The 21503-nt window shown below is 40.2% G+C and overlaps 1 protein-coding gene across 1 annotated transcript in view; it reads right to left on the bottom strand.

Moving 5' to 3' along the window:
* Positions 1–3568: 3568 nt before the first annotated feature.
* LOC137299481 (leucine-rich repeat and immunoglobulin-like domain-containing nogo receptor-interacting protein 2) overlaps positions 3569–21503 on the bottom strand; it is a 128660-nt gene continuing 110725 nt past the window's right edge. The window contains exon 2 of the mRNA XM_067968251.1: positions 3569–8036. Within this exon, the coding sequence (XP_067824352.1) occupies positions 6180–8024 (1845 nt within the window). The 5' untranslated portion in view covers positions 8025–8036 and the 3' untranslated portion in view covers positions 3569–6179. The remainder of the gene's footprint in view (positions 8037–21503) is intronic.

The raw sequence follows: 21503 nt of genomic DNA, 5'->3' as shown, positions 1-21503 counted from the left end.
GGAATTGCAATTCCTCCTCCTGGAAGCTTGTGCTGAAGCAACACCACCACGAAACTCACTGGTTGACACCATCAAAATGCATGAAAGGCTCCCCTATTTTGCATGCCTAGGTTCAGAATAAGAGAGACCTACATTTCATTTTTTGCTGATTTATAATAATGCCACTGTTTTGTATCCAGGGCAAGTATTTCCACTAAATTTTGGAATCCATCTTGGAAAGGTGAAAGCTATAATGAGCTCTTTATTTTGTATCAAAGATATTGATGTCAGAATTATAAATTTCCATTATAAAAGGACAATATTTTATTAAGGGAGTCGGATATTTTTTGTAGACAGTAAGCCAATAGACCTGAAGAAATACATTTTGTAACATCATTAATCTTCTGTAAAGGTTAGAGGGCATTCCCATATCGCTGCAAGCAAACCAGAAATAAACAGATGAAAGTGCAGAACTTTGATGAATTCTGCAATAAAGCAAATAGATGTACATTCTGTGATAAATCAATAGCACTGCCAATGCAATCTGTAATAAAAGCAGGGAGTGCTTAAAACACACAGCAGATCAGTTCGCATCTGCGGAGAAAACTGACAAATTAATGTTCTGGGGGTAGATTCTGCTTTGGAAATGAAATGTAAGTGGCGTACTGGCATATTGATACAATCAGAAAAAGAGAATGGTGAAAAAACACATATATAAACAGGGAGAGGCATCCCGAGTGGAATGAAGTCAAGTAACACATTAAAGAAACAAAGGTCGAGAAATTTGTGCAGGCAGGTCAGCATGAATTTGGCACAGGGAGCGATTCCTGTGCTGGAATGGGTAGTCCCGAGGCCCTGCAATATTAGGCCTCTTTAATATCAGGCCAGCGAGATGCACATACCTGCTGGGCAACCTCAGGCAACTCACCGGTGAAGACTTCTGGAATTTCAAGGCAAGGTAGCGGCCCACAGGTAGATCCTAAAGTGTGGGGGCGGGTGGGGGTGCAATTGGAAGGATGGGGGGGGGGTGCAGAACGGGAGGGAAGTCAATCAGGAGAGGGGTCAATTGGGACATCTAGTTGATCGGACAGCCAGGACCGGGGGTGATCGGGATGGGGGTCAATCGGGTTGGGGGGTCGATCGGGATGGGGGTCGTTTGGGATATTGGGAGGGGGAATGAGGGGTGATCGGGACACCTAATTTCATCCCGTTGGTTTCACTGCCGTAACCTCTTCTCCCCCGGTGGCTGCCTCCATAAGCAAGCTGCCATGAGAGAAGGGTCACCTCAATCCCATGAACCTTTTGCAGCACAGGACCAGCCAATCACCTCTCATGATACTGGCTCTCAGGTTGTACCTAGGAGAAGCACTAGGATAGGTGAAAGGCATGTGTTGCCACCCGGGGAAGCACAGTGTTAGGAAAGAGTATCTTGGCTTGTGTTCACTTTGAACTTTATTGTAGCAAAATAGAATGGACATTGTGTTCTGTTCTTCATGAAGATTAGAGTCAAAGAGGAAAGGGTGTCCTTATTCGATGCTGACATTCAATCAGGTGATTATTATTGGTGTAGGAGTGAAGAGGTCTGATATGTTGTAACATTTTAGAATGGGCACTAGATTCGAGGATTTCTCCTTTATTTGAAGGGGGGGGAGAAAGAGTTAATGGAATATTGACTGTTAAACAGAAGAGAAGACTTTAGTGATCAGTTGTGCTGTGAAGCCCCTTATAGCAGCCATTGAAGAGTCCTGTGGGCGATAGTCATCCTGATGATCTCCTCCATGTACTTCAGCCTCCAAGTCATCCATTGACATGGTTTTCTTCCCTGACAAGGTCAGGGAGGGCTGAATTCCAAAGGATGAATGTATCTGAAAATTTCCAGCAAACATGGACATGCAGGATCCTTTGCACATTGTCATAAACAATCTGTACATTTGGGCAGTGGAAGCTTTTTCTGTTGAGGGTGTTGACTGTAAGAGCTTGTAACGCAACATGGGTGCCATCTATTGCGTCCTGGACCATGGGAAAGCCAGCAACCCTATGAAACTGAATGGTCCTAGCTCGCTGTGATGCCAAACTGAAAGAATTCTCCCAGCTCTCCTTAATATTGCGTCAGTCATCTTATGAATACATGCCGGTTCGGCATCCTGGCTGATATTCAGAGTTTCCTACAACTGCCTGAAATGACCTGGTGTCATAAAAGTTGAATGTAGTTGTCATCTTCATTGTCATAGATAGACCAATATGGGCAGATGACCATGTCTTCAGGTCCTCATGCAGTAACTGGCATAGTTCCCCTATTGCTTCTTTGGTGAAGTGTACTCTTTAACACACATCTCCTCATTAAGGTCTTCATAGGACATGTGTGGCCTGTATATTTTGGGGGAGGGTAAGATCTGGTGGGACATTCTCCTTGAGTGCTGCCTCACTTTCCTTTCCCCCATCCTCTCCAGCTCCACCACTTCCTCATAATGGCCTGCAAAGGTATTGCCATAGGGAATGCCATACCTGCTCCTGAAAAGCCTCGCTGTGGGTGGAAGGGGTCAAAATCTCCTGGTGTTCTCACATTCCTACAGGCTGTGTAAGCTGAATGCAAAAAAAAAGCTCCAAAATGTAGTTCCCAGCTGCAGTAATCGCTACTCAAACTTTCAGTAGCCTTCAGACCAATTTTCATAAATACTGCACACTGGATTATTAATTTTTCATCATTTACATCAGTTAACTGGCTTATTAGCTACTTGAGAAGTGGTAAAGAATTGTTATTGCAGGTGTGCCAGGATTGGTATTTTTTATTGTTTCCGGTACAAAAGTACATTACATGAAATCCTCTATTTAAAAGTTATGCAGACCTGCCATTTTGTTATTGGGTCATGCATAAACATACGACAATGACGGGCAGGAAAAGACCCATTGGTCCATCCAGTCTGTCCCACACAACTGCAATGCCTTGTGCATCCCAATATATACTCTCTCCATCCTGCCCGAAAGCCAAGTAATCCACTGGCAGAGGCGATAAAAGATAAAATCCAGGCCAATTAGGGAAAAAAAATCTGGAAAATTCCTCTCCAACCCCTTTAGGTGATTAAATCTAGTCCAGGAGATCTCTCTGACCCTGATTAATGTTATGCAGTACCTATCTTTTGTAAGAGGTGATATCCACCCCAGCCGGGAAGAGGTCTAGCTCTCGCTTGAAGGAATTCAGCGAATCAGCGTTCACTGCACGAGCCGGCAGCCTGTTCCACAGGTCCACTATTCTCTGGGGAAAGAACCACCTCCTAACATCTAACCTAGTTCAGGCCTTACATAACTTGAGATTGTGACCTCTAGTCCTCCCTAACTTTAGTTGAAACAAACTGTCTTCGCAAATACAATCTATTCCCTTCATCACCTTATATATCTCAATCAAATCACCCCTAAGTCTACGCTTCTCTAAAGTGTAGAGCCCCAGCTCTTTGAGCCTATCTTAGTAACTAAGATGCTTTAAACTGTGTATTAATCTTGTCACTCTCCTTTGCGATAAAAAGGGCTATTAACCCATATAGAGGAATACAGCACATGATGGAAACTCATGGTTTAGAAAAAAATAATCATGTTGTGTGACAAGTAGTTTATTTTTCAAAACAAATTGCTCTCCTGTTGCATTTTTTACACATATATATATATATATATATATACTTTGAACAAGTATTAAAATAAAACAAATTATTGCCATTAGTGGTGGAAGCACTGTCTGTGGTTGAGTAATGTTTGTTATGAGTGATGTCAAGGTCTCATTGCTACAACACTTGTTCATACTACAAACAATTGGCAGAGCCACATATATGTTGTATAAAACTGGTTAATTAGTTCTGGATATTTTTGTAATTCATTCGGTTGATATTCATATAGTGCACAACACCAGTGTGGAAAAATGCTTTAATGGATAGCAATTTAAATTTTTTTTCAGCGCTACCTGAAAGTTACTTTGAAACTAATATAACATTTTTAAAAATGTACTATTTCACATAGGTGCGAGCCCACTTTAACATTTCTGTATATTATCTCAATGGAAAAATATATTTACTCTTCTGTTTCCTCATTTTCAAATTTCATAGTTTCTTTTCGAACAAACAATCCAGACGTTGTTGAAGTAATCATCGGTTTAGTTGTTCCCTTCTTTTAATATTATGATAATTTATCTTAGTGATCATCAGGCTACTGTACACCGTGATAAATGGCTAGTTTGCAGATTTGATGAGGCATCATGTGTATTGTAGGTAGGTACATAAAATCCCATGTCTATTAGGATTTACACTTCCATAGACTCAGCTTCATCAAGACAGTGAGATTTTTTAAAAATGGGAATATGCTCTATCTTTGTATATTCCAAACATTAGTATTTGTCTTAAATGAATTAATATATTTTCTGTGTTTGAGTTATCTATTACTTCGTGGGGCAAAATATAACAGTGCCGTAAGACAAGGCTATTCAGCTTTGAATTTATTTGCTTATTAAAGCATAATGTCTATCATATTGTGAGTGTAAGTTGTTTATTATGAATATTATAAAAAGATGTAGATTGAAAGAAGTACACATAATTGCTTTAGTAATAGAGTTTTTTGATGAATTGGGAAATAGATTTTTTTTTAGCTTGAGTGAAATGATGAGGAAAACTACAGGAACATTGAGCAGGTCATTACTAATGACATAATATCTTTGCAAGGACATCCTTTACAAAACACAATAAAAACATTCAGCAAAACAAAATTACAACAATCTCCGCAGTAATCATTTTTTTTGTAAGCAAAAATGATTGTGATGTAGAAGAGAAAGTCCAAATAGCATGTTTTTCATATATATATAAAACAAAATGTTCATAAATCAGTTTCTTTTTTAAATTAAAATATAAAGCCTGCTTCAAAGAACTTGTGTAAAAGAAATAATGTACAGCCAACTCAGTTTCTGATAACAGGATAATAATACAATATGGACAAACCTAAGTAGTTGTCCACTTGATTGCCTAAGAAAGGAGCTGCAAATTCAGATGAAAATTTAAGCAGCATTTGATTATATACGACTGTATGTAAAGTGATTCATCAACTTAATCCATAGAAATTTCTGATTTATGTTTCCAAACAATGTTTCCAATATTAAAGAATGATTTAAATATTCAACTTCTCACAGAAAATAATTACAGATTTTCATAGTCATATATAACTGGTTGGTTGGGAGTGTCTAGAACAAAGGTCAAACACTTGCTTGACACAATTCCATTAGATTACTGTGTATTAGTAAGTTAAGCACTCAGCATCTTTGAATTTTAAAGACCAAGTTCGACCAACTGATGTTAGGGTCATAGGTAGATAAACCGGCAATAAATTGCTGGACATTTGTGTGCTAGGTGCTGGATATGTGTCATTAGGAAAAATTCTTCTAATTTATCACTGTCAATGGTGAAACAACTGAGTGTAATGTATAGAGAATGGATCGGGGCGAAATTAGACAATGCCTTGCCTGTACTTTGGGCCTGAAACAGGTCCACAACCTCTCAGTCTTTGTTGCCAATCGCACGCAACTGAAATGCATAGGAAGTGCGTTGGTTGCTATAATGGTTAGGGCTTGGTTGTTCTGGGTGCCTGCTGTAAATGGGCGTTAGGCCCTCCATTTGCATAGGTCTAATGCCCGTTTCAGGACCCTTTGCTAAATTGGGACGTGTCTGACGTAGCATGTGCTGTGTACGCTGCGGTCAGTTTTCTCGGGCCTTGATGCGGCCAAACCAGCGGTCAAAGGAGCCATTGGAGGCTGCTACCATAGAAGATAAGTTTTACTCACCTGAATGTGGAGCCAGGAGCAGCAGGAGTGATTTTGCATGGTCCTATTGCGCATCCGTTTCGGTGCAATGGTCCTTGCACGCCCGAGTTCGGGTACAAACCAAATTCTACCCCGATATGTCAAGTCAAGTAGGTAATAATGCATTGCGATGGGCCATACCAGTCAAAGGACTGAAAGACTGTTTACAGCATGCAACTCTTAACTCTTATCTGAGCCATCAGTGAAGACTCAATAATACAGATAATATTGATTATGCTTATTATTACAACATTATGAGCAGAAGTTTATATGATTTAAATGATCAATCAGTTTATTGACTATGAAAACTTGTAATCAATGAACCCTTGGTTAATATATAGGATCCATAACACTGAGTTTTTAAATTGTTCACTCAAATCATTTTCATGTTGAACTTCCTTGCACCTCCTTGTCCACCACTGACTGTTGGGCCATCAACCTTCCGAAATGAGTATTCAACTGAGAAATTGTTTTTGTGCTGCCCTTTTCCTCTGCTCCACACAAAAAGAAGCAGAAAACAGAACAGCACCACCCCTAGAAAGGTGATGCATCCCATTGCTGTGGATACCAGGATGGTTTTCAGGTCAAGTGTAAACTTCAGGAATACCTGAGTGTCGTTGAATGCAGTATCGTTGAACTCTGTTAGGTATGCAGTCCTGTTTGCATACAGGGCTCCATCTGAAGGGTATCCCTTTACGGTCAGCACTGCAAAAGAGGTGTCATTTCCTCCAGCGTTGCTAGCTATGCAAATGTGGGTGCCGCTGTCTTGGACTTGCACAAATCGGATCTCCAGAGTGCCTCCAGGCAGTATCGTTACTCTGCCGATACTTTTACTTGTAATCATCCTCCGTTGAGGAGAGACCCACATTATAACTGGAGCTGGCTCGCCATCAGCTCGGCAGGTAAAATAGACAGTCTGCCCTTCGCCAGCGGTTACATGTTGCGGTTTTCTGTCCCGTATTTTGGGCTTTTGGCATGTAAAGTAGTCATGGAGTGCAGAGTCTTCAAAGTCTTTTAACTCACTGCCCCGGATATCTGCTGGAGCAGCGCAAACTGGCTGGTTGTCATCAAAACTGAGTGTCTTTCTCTTCTGCAAAAGCCAAAGAAGGCGGCAATCACAGGAGAGAGGGTTATTATCCAAGCGCAGTACTGCCAAGTTGCTTACGGATTGTAAAGCATTTTCTTCCAACGTAACCAAGAAATTGTTGGAAATATTTAACACTTTTAGTTGCTTCAGTCCAAGAAAGGCATGAGGCTCTATCGTAGTGAGCATAGTACTAACCATGTACAACTGTTGAAGTCGGATTAAATCACGAAATGAGCCAGATTCAATGGTAGTTATAGGATTATAAGACAGATTCAGTAATTTGAGATACACCAAATTTCTGAAGGCTCCGAAAGGTACTGAAGAAAGGTTTGTACTAGTTATGGAAAGATATGTGAGGTTCAGACCGTACAGTGTTGTTGGAGTAATGGTCTCAAGAAGTGGCCAGTAATCAATCTCCAGTTCTTTCAAGTTATACAGTTTTCGAAAATTCTGTTCTTCCAGAAAACTGATACTAAGGTAACGCAGTCTAAGCGTGCTCAGATTTTGGAGATAGGAAAGTGATTCTGCAGAAATTGAGGTCAGGTTGCATTTCTCAATGGTAAGCTGTTCAAGGCCTAGTAACCCACTAAAGGCCCGCTGTGAGATATAAACAAGGTCATTGTCCCCAACTTCTAGATGTTTCAAATTCCTTAAGTCCTGAAACATATAGTCTAGTAGAATCACAATTTTGTTTTCACTAAGATCCAGACGTGTTAAGTTGGTAAGTCTTGTGAACACACCGGTGGGAATCAGTTTCAGCTGGTTGCTGCGCAGCTGCAAGGATCGCAAGTTGAACAAATTGTTAAAAGCTCCGGGTTCAACATTTGTGATTATATTTTCACTGAGATCAATTTCTTCCAAACTGGGAAATGTTGCTAAATCCCCAGAACTGATGCATCTCAGTCTATTTTTGCTCAGGTCAAGTATTTTTGTTTCTATGGGAATACCTTCTGGAATTGCAGTCAGACGTTTCCTGTGACAGACGACTGATTTAATTTGGGCAACACATTCACATCGAGGTGGGCAGCTGACTGTTGATCTTGTAATTAGAACCATCAGAGTCAGACCCAGAAACTGTTGCCAGCATGATGACATTGTGCAAAACATGATGTTACTGATACAGTCTATCATTCTCCCATGCACCTGCATTAGAAAACAAAAAGACATTAGAAAAATTCATGTTGGATCCTAAATTTACCTTGGTTATAATAGTTGAAGCTGTTAAAATTATTTTAACATTTACATTGAGTTACATCAAGTCTGCAGCACAGAAACAGGCCATTCGACCCAACTGGTCTATGCCGATGTTTATGCTCCTCACGAGCCTCCTCCCTCCCTACTTTATCTACCGTATCAGCATACCCTTCTATTCCTTTCTCCCTCATGTGTTTATATAACTTCCCCTTAAGTGTATCGATGCTATTTGCCTCAACTACTCCTTCTGGTAGTGCGTTCCACATTCTTACCACTCTTTGGGTAAAGAAGTTTCTCCTGAATTCCCAATTGGATTTATTAATAACTATCTTATATTGATGACCTCTAGTTTTAGATTCCCAAAGTGGAAACATTTTCTCCATGTCTACCCTATCAAACCCTTTCATTATCTTAAAGACCTCTATCAGGTCACCCCTCAGCCTTCCCTTTTCTAGAGAAAAAAGCCCCAGCCTGTTTAGCCTTTCCTGATAAGTATATCCTCTCAGTTCTGGTGTCATCCTTGTGAATCTTTTTTCCACCTTCTCCAATGCCTCTATATCCTTTTTATAATATGGAGACCAGAACTGTGCACAGTACTCCATTGTGTCGTAACTTCTCTATTTCAGTTATGTGTTTCTTTAAAATGGAAGTTTTATCATATATATATTTAATATATTATGGCTGGGATTATACTCCCTGTGGTAGGGCAGAACTTTGGCCCAGTTTCCAGGGGCGGGATTCCTCCGGTATGCCAGCCATTGCCCGGCTGTGAAATCCCAACAGTGCTACAGTGAGATGAGCACGACAGCACCACAAAAACGTGGCAGGGCAGTTAAAACAGCAGAAGAGCCCTGGAAAAGTGAAGATCGGCATCCTGGCAAGCTTAAGGTTCCACAAAAAAGTGGGGGCCAGAATGGAGGGAGAAAATCCCTGTGAGGTAGTTTTAAGCTGGAAGGTATATGCTTACCATTATACTTACCTTTCAGTCCTTCAAACACTAGGTGGCACTGCTGCTCCTGCAAGCTCCATTTTCCAGGTACATAAGAAATAGGAGCAGGAGTAGGCCAATCGGCCCCTCGAGCCTGCTCCGCCATTCAATAAGATCATGGCTGATCTGATCCTAACCTCAAATCTAAATTCATGTCCAATTTCCTGCCCGCTCCCCGTAACCCCTAATTCCCTTTACTTCTAGGAAACTGTCTATTTCTGTTTTAAATTTATTTAATGATGTAGCTTCCACAGCATCCTGGGGCAGCAAATTCCACAGACCTACCACCCTCTGAGTGAAGAAGTTTCTCCTCATCTCAGTTTTGAAAGAGCAGCCCCTTATTCTAAGATTATGCCCCCTAGTTCTAGTTTCACCCATCCTTGGGAACATCCTTACCGCATCCACCCGATCAAGCCCCTTCACAATCTTATATGTTTCAATAAGATCGCCTCTCATTCTTCTGAACTCCAATGAGTAGAGTCCCAATCTACTCAACCTCTCCTCATACATCGGCCCCCCTCATCCCCGGGATTAACCGAGTGAACCTTCTTTGTACTGCCTCGAGAGCAAGTGTGTCTTTTCTTAAGTATGGAGACCAAAACTGTATGCAGTATTCCAGGTGCGGTCTCACCAATACCTTATATAACTGCAGCAATACCTCCCTGTTTTTATATTCTATCCCCCTAGCAATAAAAGCCAACATTCCGTTGGCTTTCTTGATCACCTGCTGCACCTGCATACTAACTTTTTGATTTTCTTGCACTGGGACCCCCAGATCCCTTTGAACTGCAGTACTTTCCAGTTTCTCGCCATTAAGATAATAACTTGCTCTCTGATTTTTCCTGCCAAAGTGCATAACCTCACATTTTCCAATATTGTATTGCATCTGCCAAATCTCCGCCCACTCACCCAGCCTGTCTATATCCCCTTGTAGGTTTTTTATGTCCTTCTCACTCTCTACTTTCCCTCCCATCTTTGTATCATCTGCAAACTTTGATGTGTTACACTCGGTCTCCTCCTCCAAATCGTTAATATAGATTGTAAAGAGTTGGGGACCCAGCACCGACCCCTGCGGAACACCACTGGCTACTGGTTGCCAGTCCGAGAATGAACCATTTATTCCAACTCTCTGCTTCCTGTTAGATAACCAATCCTCCACCCATGCCAGAATATTACCCCCAATCCAGTGATTCTTTATCTTGAGCAATAATCTTTTATGTGGCACCTTGTCGAATGCCTTCTGGAAGTCTAAATACACTACGTCCACTGGTTCCCCTTTATCCACCCTGTACGTTATGTCCTCAAAGAACTCAAGCAAATTTGTCAGACATTACTTCCCCTTCGTAAAGCTATGCTGACTTTGTCCAATTAAATTATGCTTATCCAAATGTTCCGCTACTGTCTCCTTAATAATAGACTCCAAAATTTTACCCACCACAGATGTTAGGCTAACTGGTCTATAATTTCCAGCCTTCTGCTACTACCCTTTTTAAATAAGGGTGTTACATTAGCAGTTTTCCAATCTGCCGGGACCTTTGCCGAGTCCAGAGAATTTTGGAAAATTATTACCAAAGCATCCACAATCCCTACTGCCACTTCCCTCAAGACCCTAGGATGTAAGCCATCAGGTCCAGGGGATTTATCCGCCTTGAGTCCCATTAATTTACTGAGTACCAATTCCTTAGTGATTTTAATCGTATTAAGCTCCTCCCCCCCAGAGCCCCCTGTTTGTCCAGTGTTGGGATATTCTTAGTGTCCTCTACCGTAAAGACTGAAACAAAATATTTGTTCAGCATTTTTGCCATCTCCATGTTTCCCACCATTAATTTCCCGGTCTCATCCTCTAAGGGACCTACGTTTGCCTTAGCCACCATTTTTCTTTTTATATAACTATAGAAACTCTTGCTATCTGCTTTTATATTTTTTGCTAATTTATTTTCATAATCTATCTTCCCTTTCTTAATCAATCCTTTAGTTACTTTTTGCTGTCTTTTGAAGACTTCCCAATCTTCTATCCTCCCACTAAGTTTGGCTACCTTATATGTCCTTGTTTTTAGTCGGATACTATCCTTAATTTCTTTACTTAGCCACGGATGGCTGTCATTTCTTTTACACCTTTTTTTCCTCAGTGGAATATATATTTTTTGAAAGTTGTAAAATAACTCCTTAAATGAACACCTTTGCTCATGTACCGTCTTACCCTTTAATCTATTTTCCCAGTCCACTTTAATCAATTCCGCTCTCATACCATCATAGTCTCCTTTATTCAAGCTCAGTACGCTTGTTTGAGAACCTACCTTCTCACCCTCTAATAGGATATGGAATGTAACCATGTTATGGTCTGGTAACATGGTCTGGCACCAGCGGTGCTGGTAAGTTTTATTAATTTAATATTTATTTTTTCCCTTCCTGGGTCAGTGTTCCCTGTAGGTAATTACTTCTTTTAATTTTAATTTTATTTAACTTTAATTTGCTGTCACTGTCAGGTTAGTTTAATTTTAATTTTGTTTAAATTTATTGAAACTGATGCTACTGCCTTCATGAGCCGTGAACATCTTCGCTTCCCACCTGCAGAAACCTGTGGGTAGGCAGTAAAAATGCCCCGGTTTACTTTCCCGTCCTGTTCCTGTCTTTTCTGACTTTAACGAATGCATCCAGACATGCACCATGCCGGCAGGGTCCTAATTTACATATGCTAATCGGCGTCTGATAGCATCAATAAACCCTGACAGTGATTTTATCTTTGGCCAGAGCAGGGAAGCTCCCACCCTTTCCCCTCAGCTGAAGACCAGGGTGAAGAGGATCTAGAAGCTGAAAAGGCCCTCCAGATCAGTTTTTTGTTTAAACTTTCCTTTGTGAGGCCAAGAGGAGCAGGGGTAATTGAAAGTAGGACTAATAGGGTGGAGGTCAAGCATACAGTCAACAATGGATATATCTACACCAAATGCCCTTCAGGCTAATGAATTCTACTAAATCAATATTATGGCATTGAGGTTAGAATGGGCACTCCGCCAGTAAAAGTGAAAGTGTCCCATCATGATGAAAAATTGGGGTGTTTGTTACACACCAAATATGCATAATAGAATAGTGCAATAACAGCAACATATGTACTGTACTTTAAATACTATGGAAAATCTTCTCTGTACCCCTATGGCAAAATATATCCTCAGGGCATTGGTTTGAACTAAGAATAGCTCAGGGGACCATTTGCAGTGAGAATGGACATGTTACTGGATGTCAAAAAGTGGAATGGAGTTTGTAACCAGAAAAATAAAACAGCAGAAAACAGTGAAAAAATGTAAACGGTATTAAAAACTCTTCATCATCACAGAGACAGGTAAAGTCCTTTTAAAGTTGCTCCATTAAGGAGCTGTGGAGGAATTAAAGTTCCTTGGGGTCGATCTTGACTTTGTGCGATAGTGTAAAATGGGTGATAGTGAGTCGGGTGCCCGTTTAACATCTCTCCCGATTTTTATTTCCTTGACTTCTTTCAAAGACTTACATTTTGAATACTCTCTGTGGATATGCATGTGGGAGAAGCAGCCCACTGACTTATATTACTGGAAGATTTCCTTTGGTTTCTATGTGTTGGCGACACAAACACAGAGGTAAGAATTCCTATTTCTAGCAAAATTGTCAGAGCATTCTAAAAGAAACAGCAATTAGAGGAAATTTTTCCCCATTATACTTAAATCTGTGAAATATTGATGGGACCAATCTGTCTGTTACCACGGTAACCATTACTATATTGAATATCAGTGCAATGGTGAATGTTACCATACTTCAGCCATGCAACTGTAATATTGGTTTCTGTGACACTTCACTGCAGAAGGTTGTCACATGTTTCTTCTGTGACCACAGCAGTTCTATTAACCATTATCTGTGATGCAGGATATGTTTTTCAGAACTGTAAGGATTGTGCAGTATTGAACAATGCAGACTGGGAAAGTTCCAGGCATGACTCCTGGTCCAAGTTAGCCACCCTGAGCCAGGGCAGTACTTGGGGGCAAGAAACCCTATAATTGGTCTTTCTACCCTTGGATAGGAATGGGATAAAGTTGTCTAGTGGTTTTGCTTCTGATTGCTATCCCTGCTGGAAAGTGACAACAGGATTGGTCTGAGCAGTGATGCACCCCATGGTATTGAGAATATCTAACGAATGAGAATGTCTAAGTGGCAAAGAATGAGAATGTATAAGTGGCAAAGTAAAGAATGAGAATGTCTAAGTGGCAAAGTAGAAAAGTAGTAATAGTACAAGCAAGGGTTAATTAGAAGCTGCCTAGGTTAGAACAATGGGCCCCTTCAAGGCTAATAGTGAGATGAGTAACTCGTTAGATGTTGGGGTCTGCTTATGCTCATCATTGACATGTTGCCATTAGGGAGTAGGGAGTTTGGTGTAGGTGTCTCTGTGCAGCTGGGTGATCAATAGAAATAATGAGCTTAGTGAAGCCAGAGACCATTACAGGTTGGCTGATAAGGATGTGGGATGATTGGGGGAAAACATTCCAAGCTAGGAGATGAAGAGACATTCATCCATGTCTGTCACTGCGGCGTGATCAGCTAACTGTATTGTCCATGATTGGCCTGTAGTGAGGTAACCCCTCATGGCCAACCTATGCCAGGCTTATGATTGGTATTGACCCTCATGCTAACAATGTTCCAACCCCTATTGAATTGTATAAACGTGTGTATTTTCTGTATGTTCTTTGTCTTGTTCTGCCAGCATAGGTGGGACTCTATCGGGAGTCCAGATCAATGCTGCAGACCAAGTTCCAAGTTCGATTCTAATAAAGTTATTGTTGAACCGCAACGGTGTATTCGACTCAGAATTTGCTGAACCAGACTGAGGGGAAAGAATCGAGTTCATCAGTATTAGCTAGGGTTGTACATTTTGCATTGGTTGCAAGAATTGCATAGAATCCACAATGTTCTACAAAGTCAGGAGCATCCTGTGAAATTTGTCACAGTCTCTTAAAATGAGTGTAAAAAAATGATAAAATCCATTGTTGTATTTCCTGTCCCTTCAACTTCATAGACGATGCAAACTGAACTCTGTCTATGCTCAGATCTGAAGAATAGCCACTTAAAAGTCATCAGCAGACTTCTGTCAGCAATGAAGCTTTTGCCCAATGTAAGTCACTCAAGACAGACAGACAAGTTTGAAGATTGGAGGAAAAAAAGAGAACTATTACAATCATGGAATTATTGGCAGAGTTATGGTATACCCACACTGCAAGAGTAGATTGTGCCTGGTCTCTATCAAAGGACCAGCATTTTAAATGCCATATGTTTGCCATCAGGCTTGACTAAACAGTGCCTTTACAGGAAGCAAGTGCAGTACCTGGAAATAAAGATGCTGCTTTCTTAAAAATGTTCATGTCACAAGACTTGTCTATAAAGGTCAAAGAGTCATTTCTGGGTTGCTAAGCTCATTTGCTGAAATGTGTTCAATTTATATTAGAGTGGCTGGTGAAATCTACTGCTAAACCGATGGGACAAATCGAGCAGTATCACAAAATCACTAAATGCGATTACTGCGCGTGATGCTAGCAAACAAACTCATGAAATTTCTCTCTGCTATTTTAATGGAGGTATTATCCCATTTAAAATAACAAGTTAACCCTGTGTTTAAATAGTGGAAAGATCAGGTTAAGCATTTGTTTGTTCGTAATAATTTCCAGGTTTTTGTAACTCTATAGTCCATCAAGAGCAAATTCTAGGCACTTGAATTATCTATAAATGTTTCCTATATATTAACTCAATTTCATAATTATTTATTTTTCCACATATCTCAAAATCTTCACATACAGCTGAGTCTAAATAAAGTCATTCAGTGCCATAAGTGTTTGTTGTCATCTTCCATTCAGACATGACATATTTAGTTCAAGTTTATCAGGTATAAGCCAAGATCCAGGATACAAAGAAGTGTTGGTAGAAACTAATCGAGCAGATTTTGCTCTGCAGTTATGTCAGCTGCCTGACGTACCTGCAGAGAGTGGTGGAGGAAAATAAGGCGAGGAGCCATTCTCCCCACCACTCAACGGCATTTCTACGATTTCCCACCAGAAGTCGTGTCGGGAGATACAAATGACGGGAATATGTAATATGCACTTTGCAAATCCGAAAGTCATTTGAAAAAAAAAACAAAGGTAGGAAAGAGTTGATCACTTTGATTAATTTAAAATTCAGAACATTTTGCACATTATCGTAATTGGAGTAGGGCAGTAAATATTTTTAGTAATGCATTTAAAATATTTGTTCTCTCTCATCAAAAATAATGAGAGTTTTGCTGCCAATACATTTTTGTGCTGACTAGCCGTCATTCTCAGTGAAATATTGAAACCCCCTGTGAATTTCAATCACAAGAATCAAAATAAACCAAGCCCATTGACTCATTGTCAGAATCTGGTTTGATCAGTCTTTCCTATGTTGGCCCCTGCTACAACTTCAACAAAAATCCTGATGCCATTACTGTTTCCACCGGCACACTGTGGCAGCAGTATGTACTATCTAAAGGATGCACTGCAGCAACTCGCCAAGGCTTCTTCGGCAGCACCTCCCAAACCCGCGACCTTTACCACCTAGAAGGACAAGGGCAGCAGGTGCATGGGAACACCATCACTTCCAAGTTTCCCTCCAAGCCCCTCATCATTACTACTTGGACACATATCGCCGTTCCTTCATTGTCGCTGGGTCAAAATCCTGGAACTCCCTACCTAACAGCATTATAGGAGTATCTTCACCACATGGATTGCATTGGTTCAAGAACTTCTCGAGGGATCTAGGGATGGGCAATAAAGTGGCAGCCTTGCCAGGGACACCTACATCCCAAGAACTTTTAGGACTAACTACTTTTTCTTAACTATTCTTTTCCAGTTAGTTGCCATCAAATATGTGCTCATTGCTCTGTAGGACATAGGTTTTCAAACAGGAGATCTTAGGGGAAGAAAGGGGGGATTGCAAGGGGTCTATGAGGTCATCAGATTTCTTCTGGGGTCAGGCATACCACAGACTGTGTGCAAATTGTCTTCAAAATTTTGTATTCTATATTTTTTCTGTATTTGTTGACAGCAAGTTATTTCTGTTGCTAACATGTTCTAACTAAAAACAAAATTTGTAATTAAAACAGTTTTCTTTTGAATAGACATTTGGAAGTAAGAGTAGGAGGTCCCCAGGGTTGTACCAATATTCATAAGGGACCTCTCACTCAGAACATTTTGAAAACCACTGCTGAGAGCATTCAAAACCTTAATGGATGCTCTAGATCCTGACTCACTAGTTCCAGTCTTAGCATTGGAAATCTAGTGTTGCTTTACTGTTTCTTACAGACAAAATGGCAAAGATGTGATTTTTATTGTTCAAAGAAGTTAATGAACTGTTGAAGATAAGCTCAGTTCTGGCTTGGTGGGACAGAGCCGTACCTCTTCATGTTAGCAGAGTGTGCTATCCTGATTTTGTGAGCATCACTAATTCAAACATACTAAGGAGGTGTATAATTCAAATATACTAAGGAGGTATTATAGCCTTATTATAGCCTTAAATATACAAATAATAGAAACATTGTTGAGTTACTGGGGTCTCCACTTTTGAAAAATAGTTTGAACATGCCTATGAAATATATAAGTACGACTACTAAATTCATGTTCGTCAGCTCAGCAGCGATGATGGGGCTGAGAAGTATATGTGAGGCTTTGTAAAGCAATGATGGGCCACAATTTGCTGTGGTAGGGCATCTAACGGCATCTACTGTTCGTTAGACTTGCCCTTGCCCATTTAGCTTTTAAAATTTTTTCTCTGGTAAGTTGCTGGAAATGCGAGCTGATAACATTGCAGTGAGGGAAACAGGGCATCTGGGACTTGAGTGAACAGGGCAAGTAACTATCTCCTTAACTAATCAGATTGAAGGATTATGAAATTAACAGTGCAAGGACTGAGAAGGAAGTGTAAAGTAGAATGGGTGAATTCAATGTCAAATCAGGTATAGAAAGAGAAATAAAGAGAGGGAAAGAAAGACTGGATTAAGAGGGTCAGAAAAAAGAGAGAGAAAGGAAAAGTAAACAAAAAATTAAATTTAAAATTTTACATTTTTAAAATCTCCAACAACAATGAAAACCTGAAGGAATGAGACTCCACACTTGTAATAGTTAATTTTCAGAGCCAGAGAGGTTGACTGGCAGTAACTATCACTTATCACGTTGTTAAAAGGGTACTTGGACTGAAATGGACAAAACTGAACTTTATGTGACGAGTTTGATTCGTATCAACCGCGCAAATAACAGCAACTTCACACTGTTCAAAGTATTTCAATGGTGAGGCAGACAGCGAGATGCTGTTTTCGTGAAGCAACTCGGACAGCAACTTTTGGATATCTGCGTTTAACCGCTTAACATGTTTAACATCTGCCCCGCGCCTGAAGTTGTTGTAGCATTTGCGCATAAATTACGGCGAGTACTATTAGCCTCACTGTTATTTTGACTGCAAGTTATGGGCCAATGTGTTTTTTCCTCTCCCATTTGCAATCTGCTTGGAAAGAACTACAGTTGTGTCATGTCATCTCCATCATACCCTCCACTGGGCATGGTGCTAAAAGTGCTATTAATGCCACTTATTTGCCATCTTGCAGAAAAAGAAATGTCTCCTCAATAGAAAGTTGATTTAAAGTTTAACCTTTCCTTTCTGGTTTGGTGTCCGGTTGGAAGACTGTTATTTTTCCTGACTCCCAACCCACGTAGATTTTGGTTGACCATTACAGTTGAATGTTCTTTCCCTAAGGAATTTTGCAAGGCTGCGCAAATGATGAAGTGTGACAATTTACTCTGAACACTAAGCGGTCACAAGAAAAATGGATAATCTATTTTTAGTTCAACAGCTGTCAGCATGATGTAAATTCACTGCAGGGAGACACATGGGGAAACAAGAATTCAATTTTATTTTCTCTATCAGTATTAATTTTAAATTAAGTCAGCAGAACAGTGAGAAAATGTTATACTGTGGAATAAGCTGTATGCTGAGATCAATTGCTCTTCATAAAGCAAGAACTAAGAGATAATATATGTATGATGTTCTGAAATTCAATATGATAGCTGTGCCTAATCCTGAACCTATTTTATGAAATGAAAATGAAATAAGACTTACTGCTACAAAACGTTATCCTTTAACTCCTTCTGGACCCAAATCTATTTTTGTCAATAAAAGCAGCAGCTGGTACAAACCAATGGTTAGAAAAATTGTTTGAAAGAAAATAGCACATTAAACAAAATATAGCTCATACTCGCCCACTGGGAAATTAAGTTTCAAAATGCTTTTTATCCAAGTTTTTGGAATATTCATATTAATTGCACAATGATCCTGAGGGGCTGGGGTAACATATAACATGGTAAAGCATATTCCATTTTTCATATGGAATCTAAATATGCAATTCTATTGGAATTCTAAATGGAGGTTGCCATAATGATATTCTGCTTTATTCAATGTATACTATATTCTCAGGCTTGGATACAATTTCCTCAGGTATTGATTTATTATGAGTTGGGCACTTTCCAATTACATTTCCTAGTGTCCAGTGCAAAAGACTGTGCAAAGTAATCAGTGAGGTAATGTGCTAGGGTAAACTTACTGACTATAAAACAAGATATCTCATATCTCTGGATCTCTCTGACTGCTGGAAAAATAACACTTTGACAGACTGTATTTCTCAGGTTATGAATTATGAATTGAGTTTATTAAGAAATAAAATTAAACAGAAGCAGGAGCAAATACACCAGATGTTGCTAGCTTGTGAAACTTACAATTCCTATTCCAAAACAATGAAGACATTTCAAAGTCCCTGAACTTACCTGTGATAACACATAACATAGTCTTATATCACCATTCCTCCAATGTCGCTGGGTGAATATCCTCACCTCACACCATCACCACAAGGACTGCAGCAGTTCAAGGAAAAAGACCACCACCACCTTCTTAGGGTAACTAGGATGAGAAATAAATGCGGCCTTGCCAGCATTGCCCAATCCTGAGAACAAATTAAAAAGGACTAGCACCTGAAATGTGATGTTCAGATGTGAAATTTGGTATTCACAAAGTGTTCCTGATAGCTAAGTATAAATCCACTCTAGAGCCTATGTCATATCTGCTGTCTGCTTTGAAATCTGAACTAAGACAAAGGACTATCCAAAAGAAGTCTTCTACAATTAAATATACCTGTCGATTGCAAGCAGATTCCATAGCTCAGAGGCTATCTGACTGATCTTGCTTCCCTTGAGAGCAGATTTCAAAGGTCAGGATAGATGAAACCCATTTAATGTTCCAGTGATCCACATTAACAGTGCCAGGAAGTGCTAGAAGCAATGGGGATAATTTTAACTTATGGCGATAGTGTAAGGCGGGCGATATCGAATCTGCCATTGGTTATATGAGCTGTATAATGGGCGGCCGATCCAATATTGTCCATTTTACACTATTGCCAAAAGTTAAAATGACCCTCAATTAGTCTTTTCTCACATGCTGATTAATAATGCCATTACACATCTATTCCAGTTGCCTTACCCCATCTATATACATTTCCTTAATGTAACTGATGCCATCAGAGAAGAAAAGGAACTTGAAGACACCCTATTTACATAGCTATGAGTTACCGATCTGAATATTCCAATGGCCAGCCATGCTCAGTCAGAGCAGTAATCAAATTAATGATCTCAAACACTGCTGCTGTAAAGACATATTAAAAACAATGGGATAATGTTTACAATTTAGCACTTCCAGCTTTGAGCTTCATGCAATTGTACTATAGATCACAACTTCAAACATTAAGGTCACTGAGGCTGGTTTATGCACGATTTTCTATCATTATTTATCTCATCAAAAGTTCCACATAAAAATGAGGTATAAAACAACTCACAGCTGCCCAATAGCTGATTGAATGCATGGCGGGGGGGCGGGTGGGGGGGGAACCAGATTATGTGGTCATGTGTGTCATTGCTGTTTTTGGGATCTTGCTCTGCACAAATTGGCTGTCGTGTTTCATTACATTACAACAGTGACTGCACTTCAAACGTACTTTGTTGGCAGTAAAGCCCTTTGGGACATTGTGAGGTACTGAGAGGCGCTATATAAATGGAAGTCCTTTACCGATGAGGTATCAAAGCTGAGATCTTCCTTGTCTCTATGACTGAGCAGCACATGAGCTATTGGGCAGCTATTAAGTTGTTTTATACCTCATTTTTATGTGAAACTTTTGATACCATACCACACAAATGATTAAGCCACAATGTAGGAAGGCATGGACTAGCTGACAAGCTCCTCGTGTGGATTGAAAATTGGCTACACCAGAGAAAGCAAAGAGTGGTTGTGAATGGAACTGTGTTGACATGCAAGAGGTCAGCAGCTGGAGAATAGTGCTGGGACCATTGCTGCTTACAGTGTGTATAAATGATTTAGAAAGTCTAAATTTGCTAATGACAGCCAATTAGGGGACGAGCTTCAAACAAGAAGGAAAAGGGAAACCAAATATGAAGAGATCTGGTTGATGAATTGCAAATTGCATTTAATATGGACAAATGCAAAGTAATGGGACTAGGGAAAGGAAATAAACAGAGGGGATATAAACTAAAATGGCAGTAGTGATAGACACAGAACAGAAGTGGGGGGGAAGGAATTAGTGGATAGCTCATTGAAACCAGAGGCACAATGTGTGGCAGTACGAAGGAAAGTTAACCGGATCTTGGTATATATAGCCAGAGGGACAAACCACAAACTGCAGGAGGTGATAATGAGTCTACAAGGCATTTGTATGGCCACATTTGGAGTACTATGTACAATTCTGATTGCTGTACTACAACAAAGATATCCAAACATTGGAAGCATTATGGAAAAGGCCAACAAACTGATAACTAGCTTAAGGCATTTGGCTACTAGGAGAGGTTGAATAACCTGGGATTGCATACTCCGGAGAAGAAAAGGTTCAGCAAAATTATTCTTCAAATATTCAAGATCCTAATGGAACAGATAAACTAAACTCTGAGACCGCCACAAACTCTCGAGTCAGGGGGCATGAACTACAGTGTCATTTCTGATCTTGTACTTTCTTACATAAAGTCAACGGGGGTGAAATTCGGGCGATAATGCATCTGCCGCCCGTTATACGTCCCGTCTGATATTCAGTTCCATTGCCTTATACGACTGTCCAGGGCAGATAAACCTGCAGCAGATGCGATACCCCCTGTTTTGTATCCCATCCCAAGTTGTATTTAACTCCCATCATACAAAATTCATCACAGTGTTCCTTATAGGCTGGTTATACGACTCAGCTAAGTTCCTCATGGCCCCACAAAAGACGTTCATGCCGTTTTTCCAGGGTTTCCACGGTTCTTCCACCAAAGTTATGATGGACGAGCGGGAAGAATTCCATGGAAATTGACCCCCAGCATCAC

Source organism: Heptranchias perlo, chromosome 29 (genome assembly GCF_035084215.1).
Source record: "Heptranchias perlo isolate sHepPer1 chromosome 29, sHepPer1.hap1, whole genome shotgun sequence".
Taxonomy (NCBI): domain Eukaryota; kingdom Metazoa; phylum Chordata; class Chondrichthyes; order Hexanchiformes; family Hexanchidae; genus Heptranchias; species Heptranchias perlo.
The sequence above is the reverse complement of the archived record's forward strand: the minus strand, read 5'-3'. Positions and strand labels throughout refer to the sequence as shown.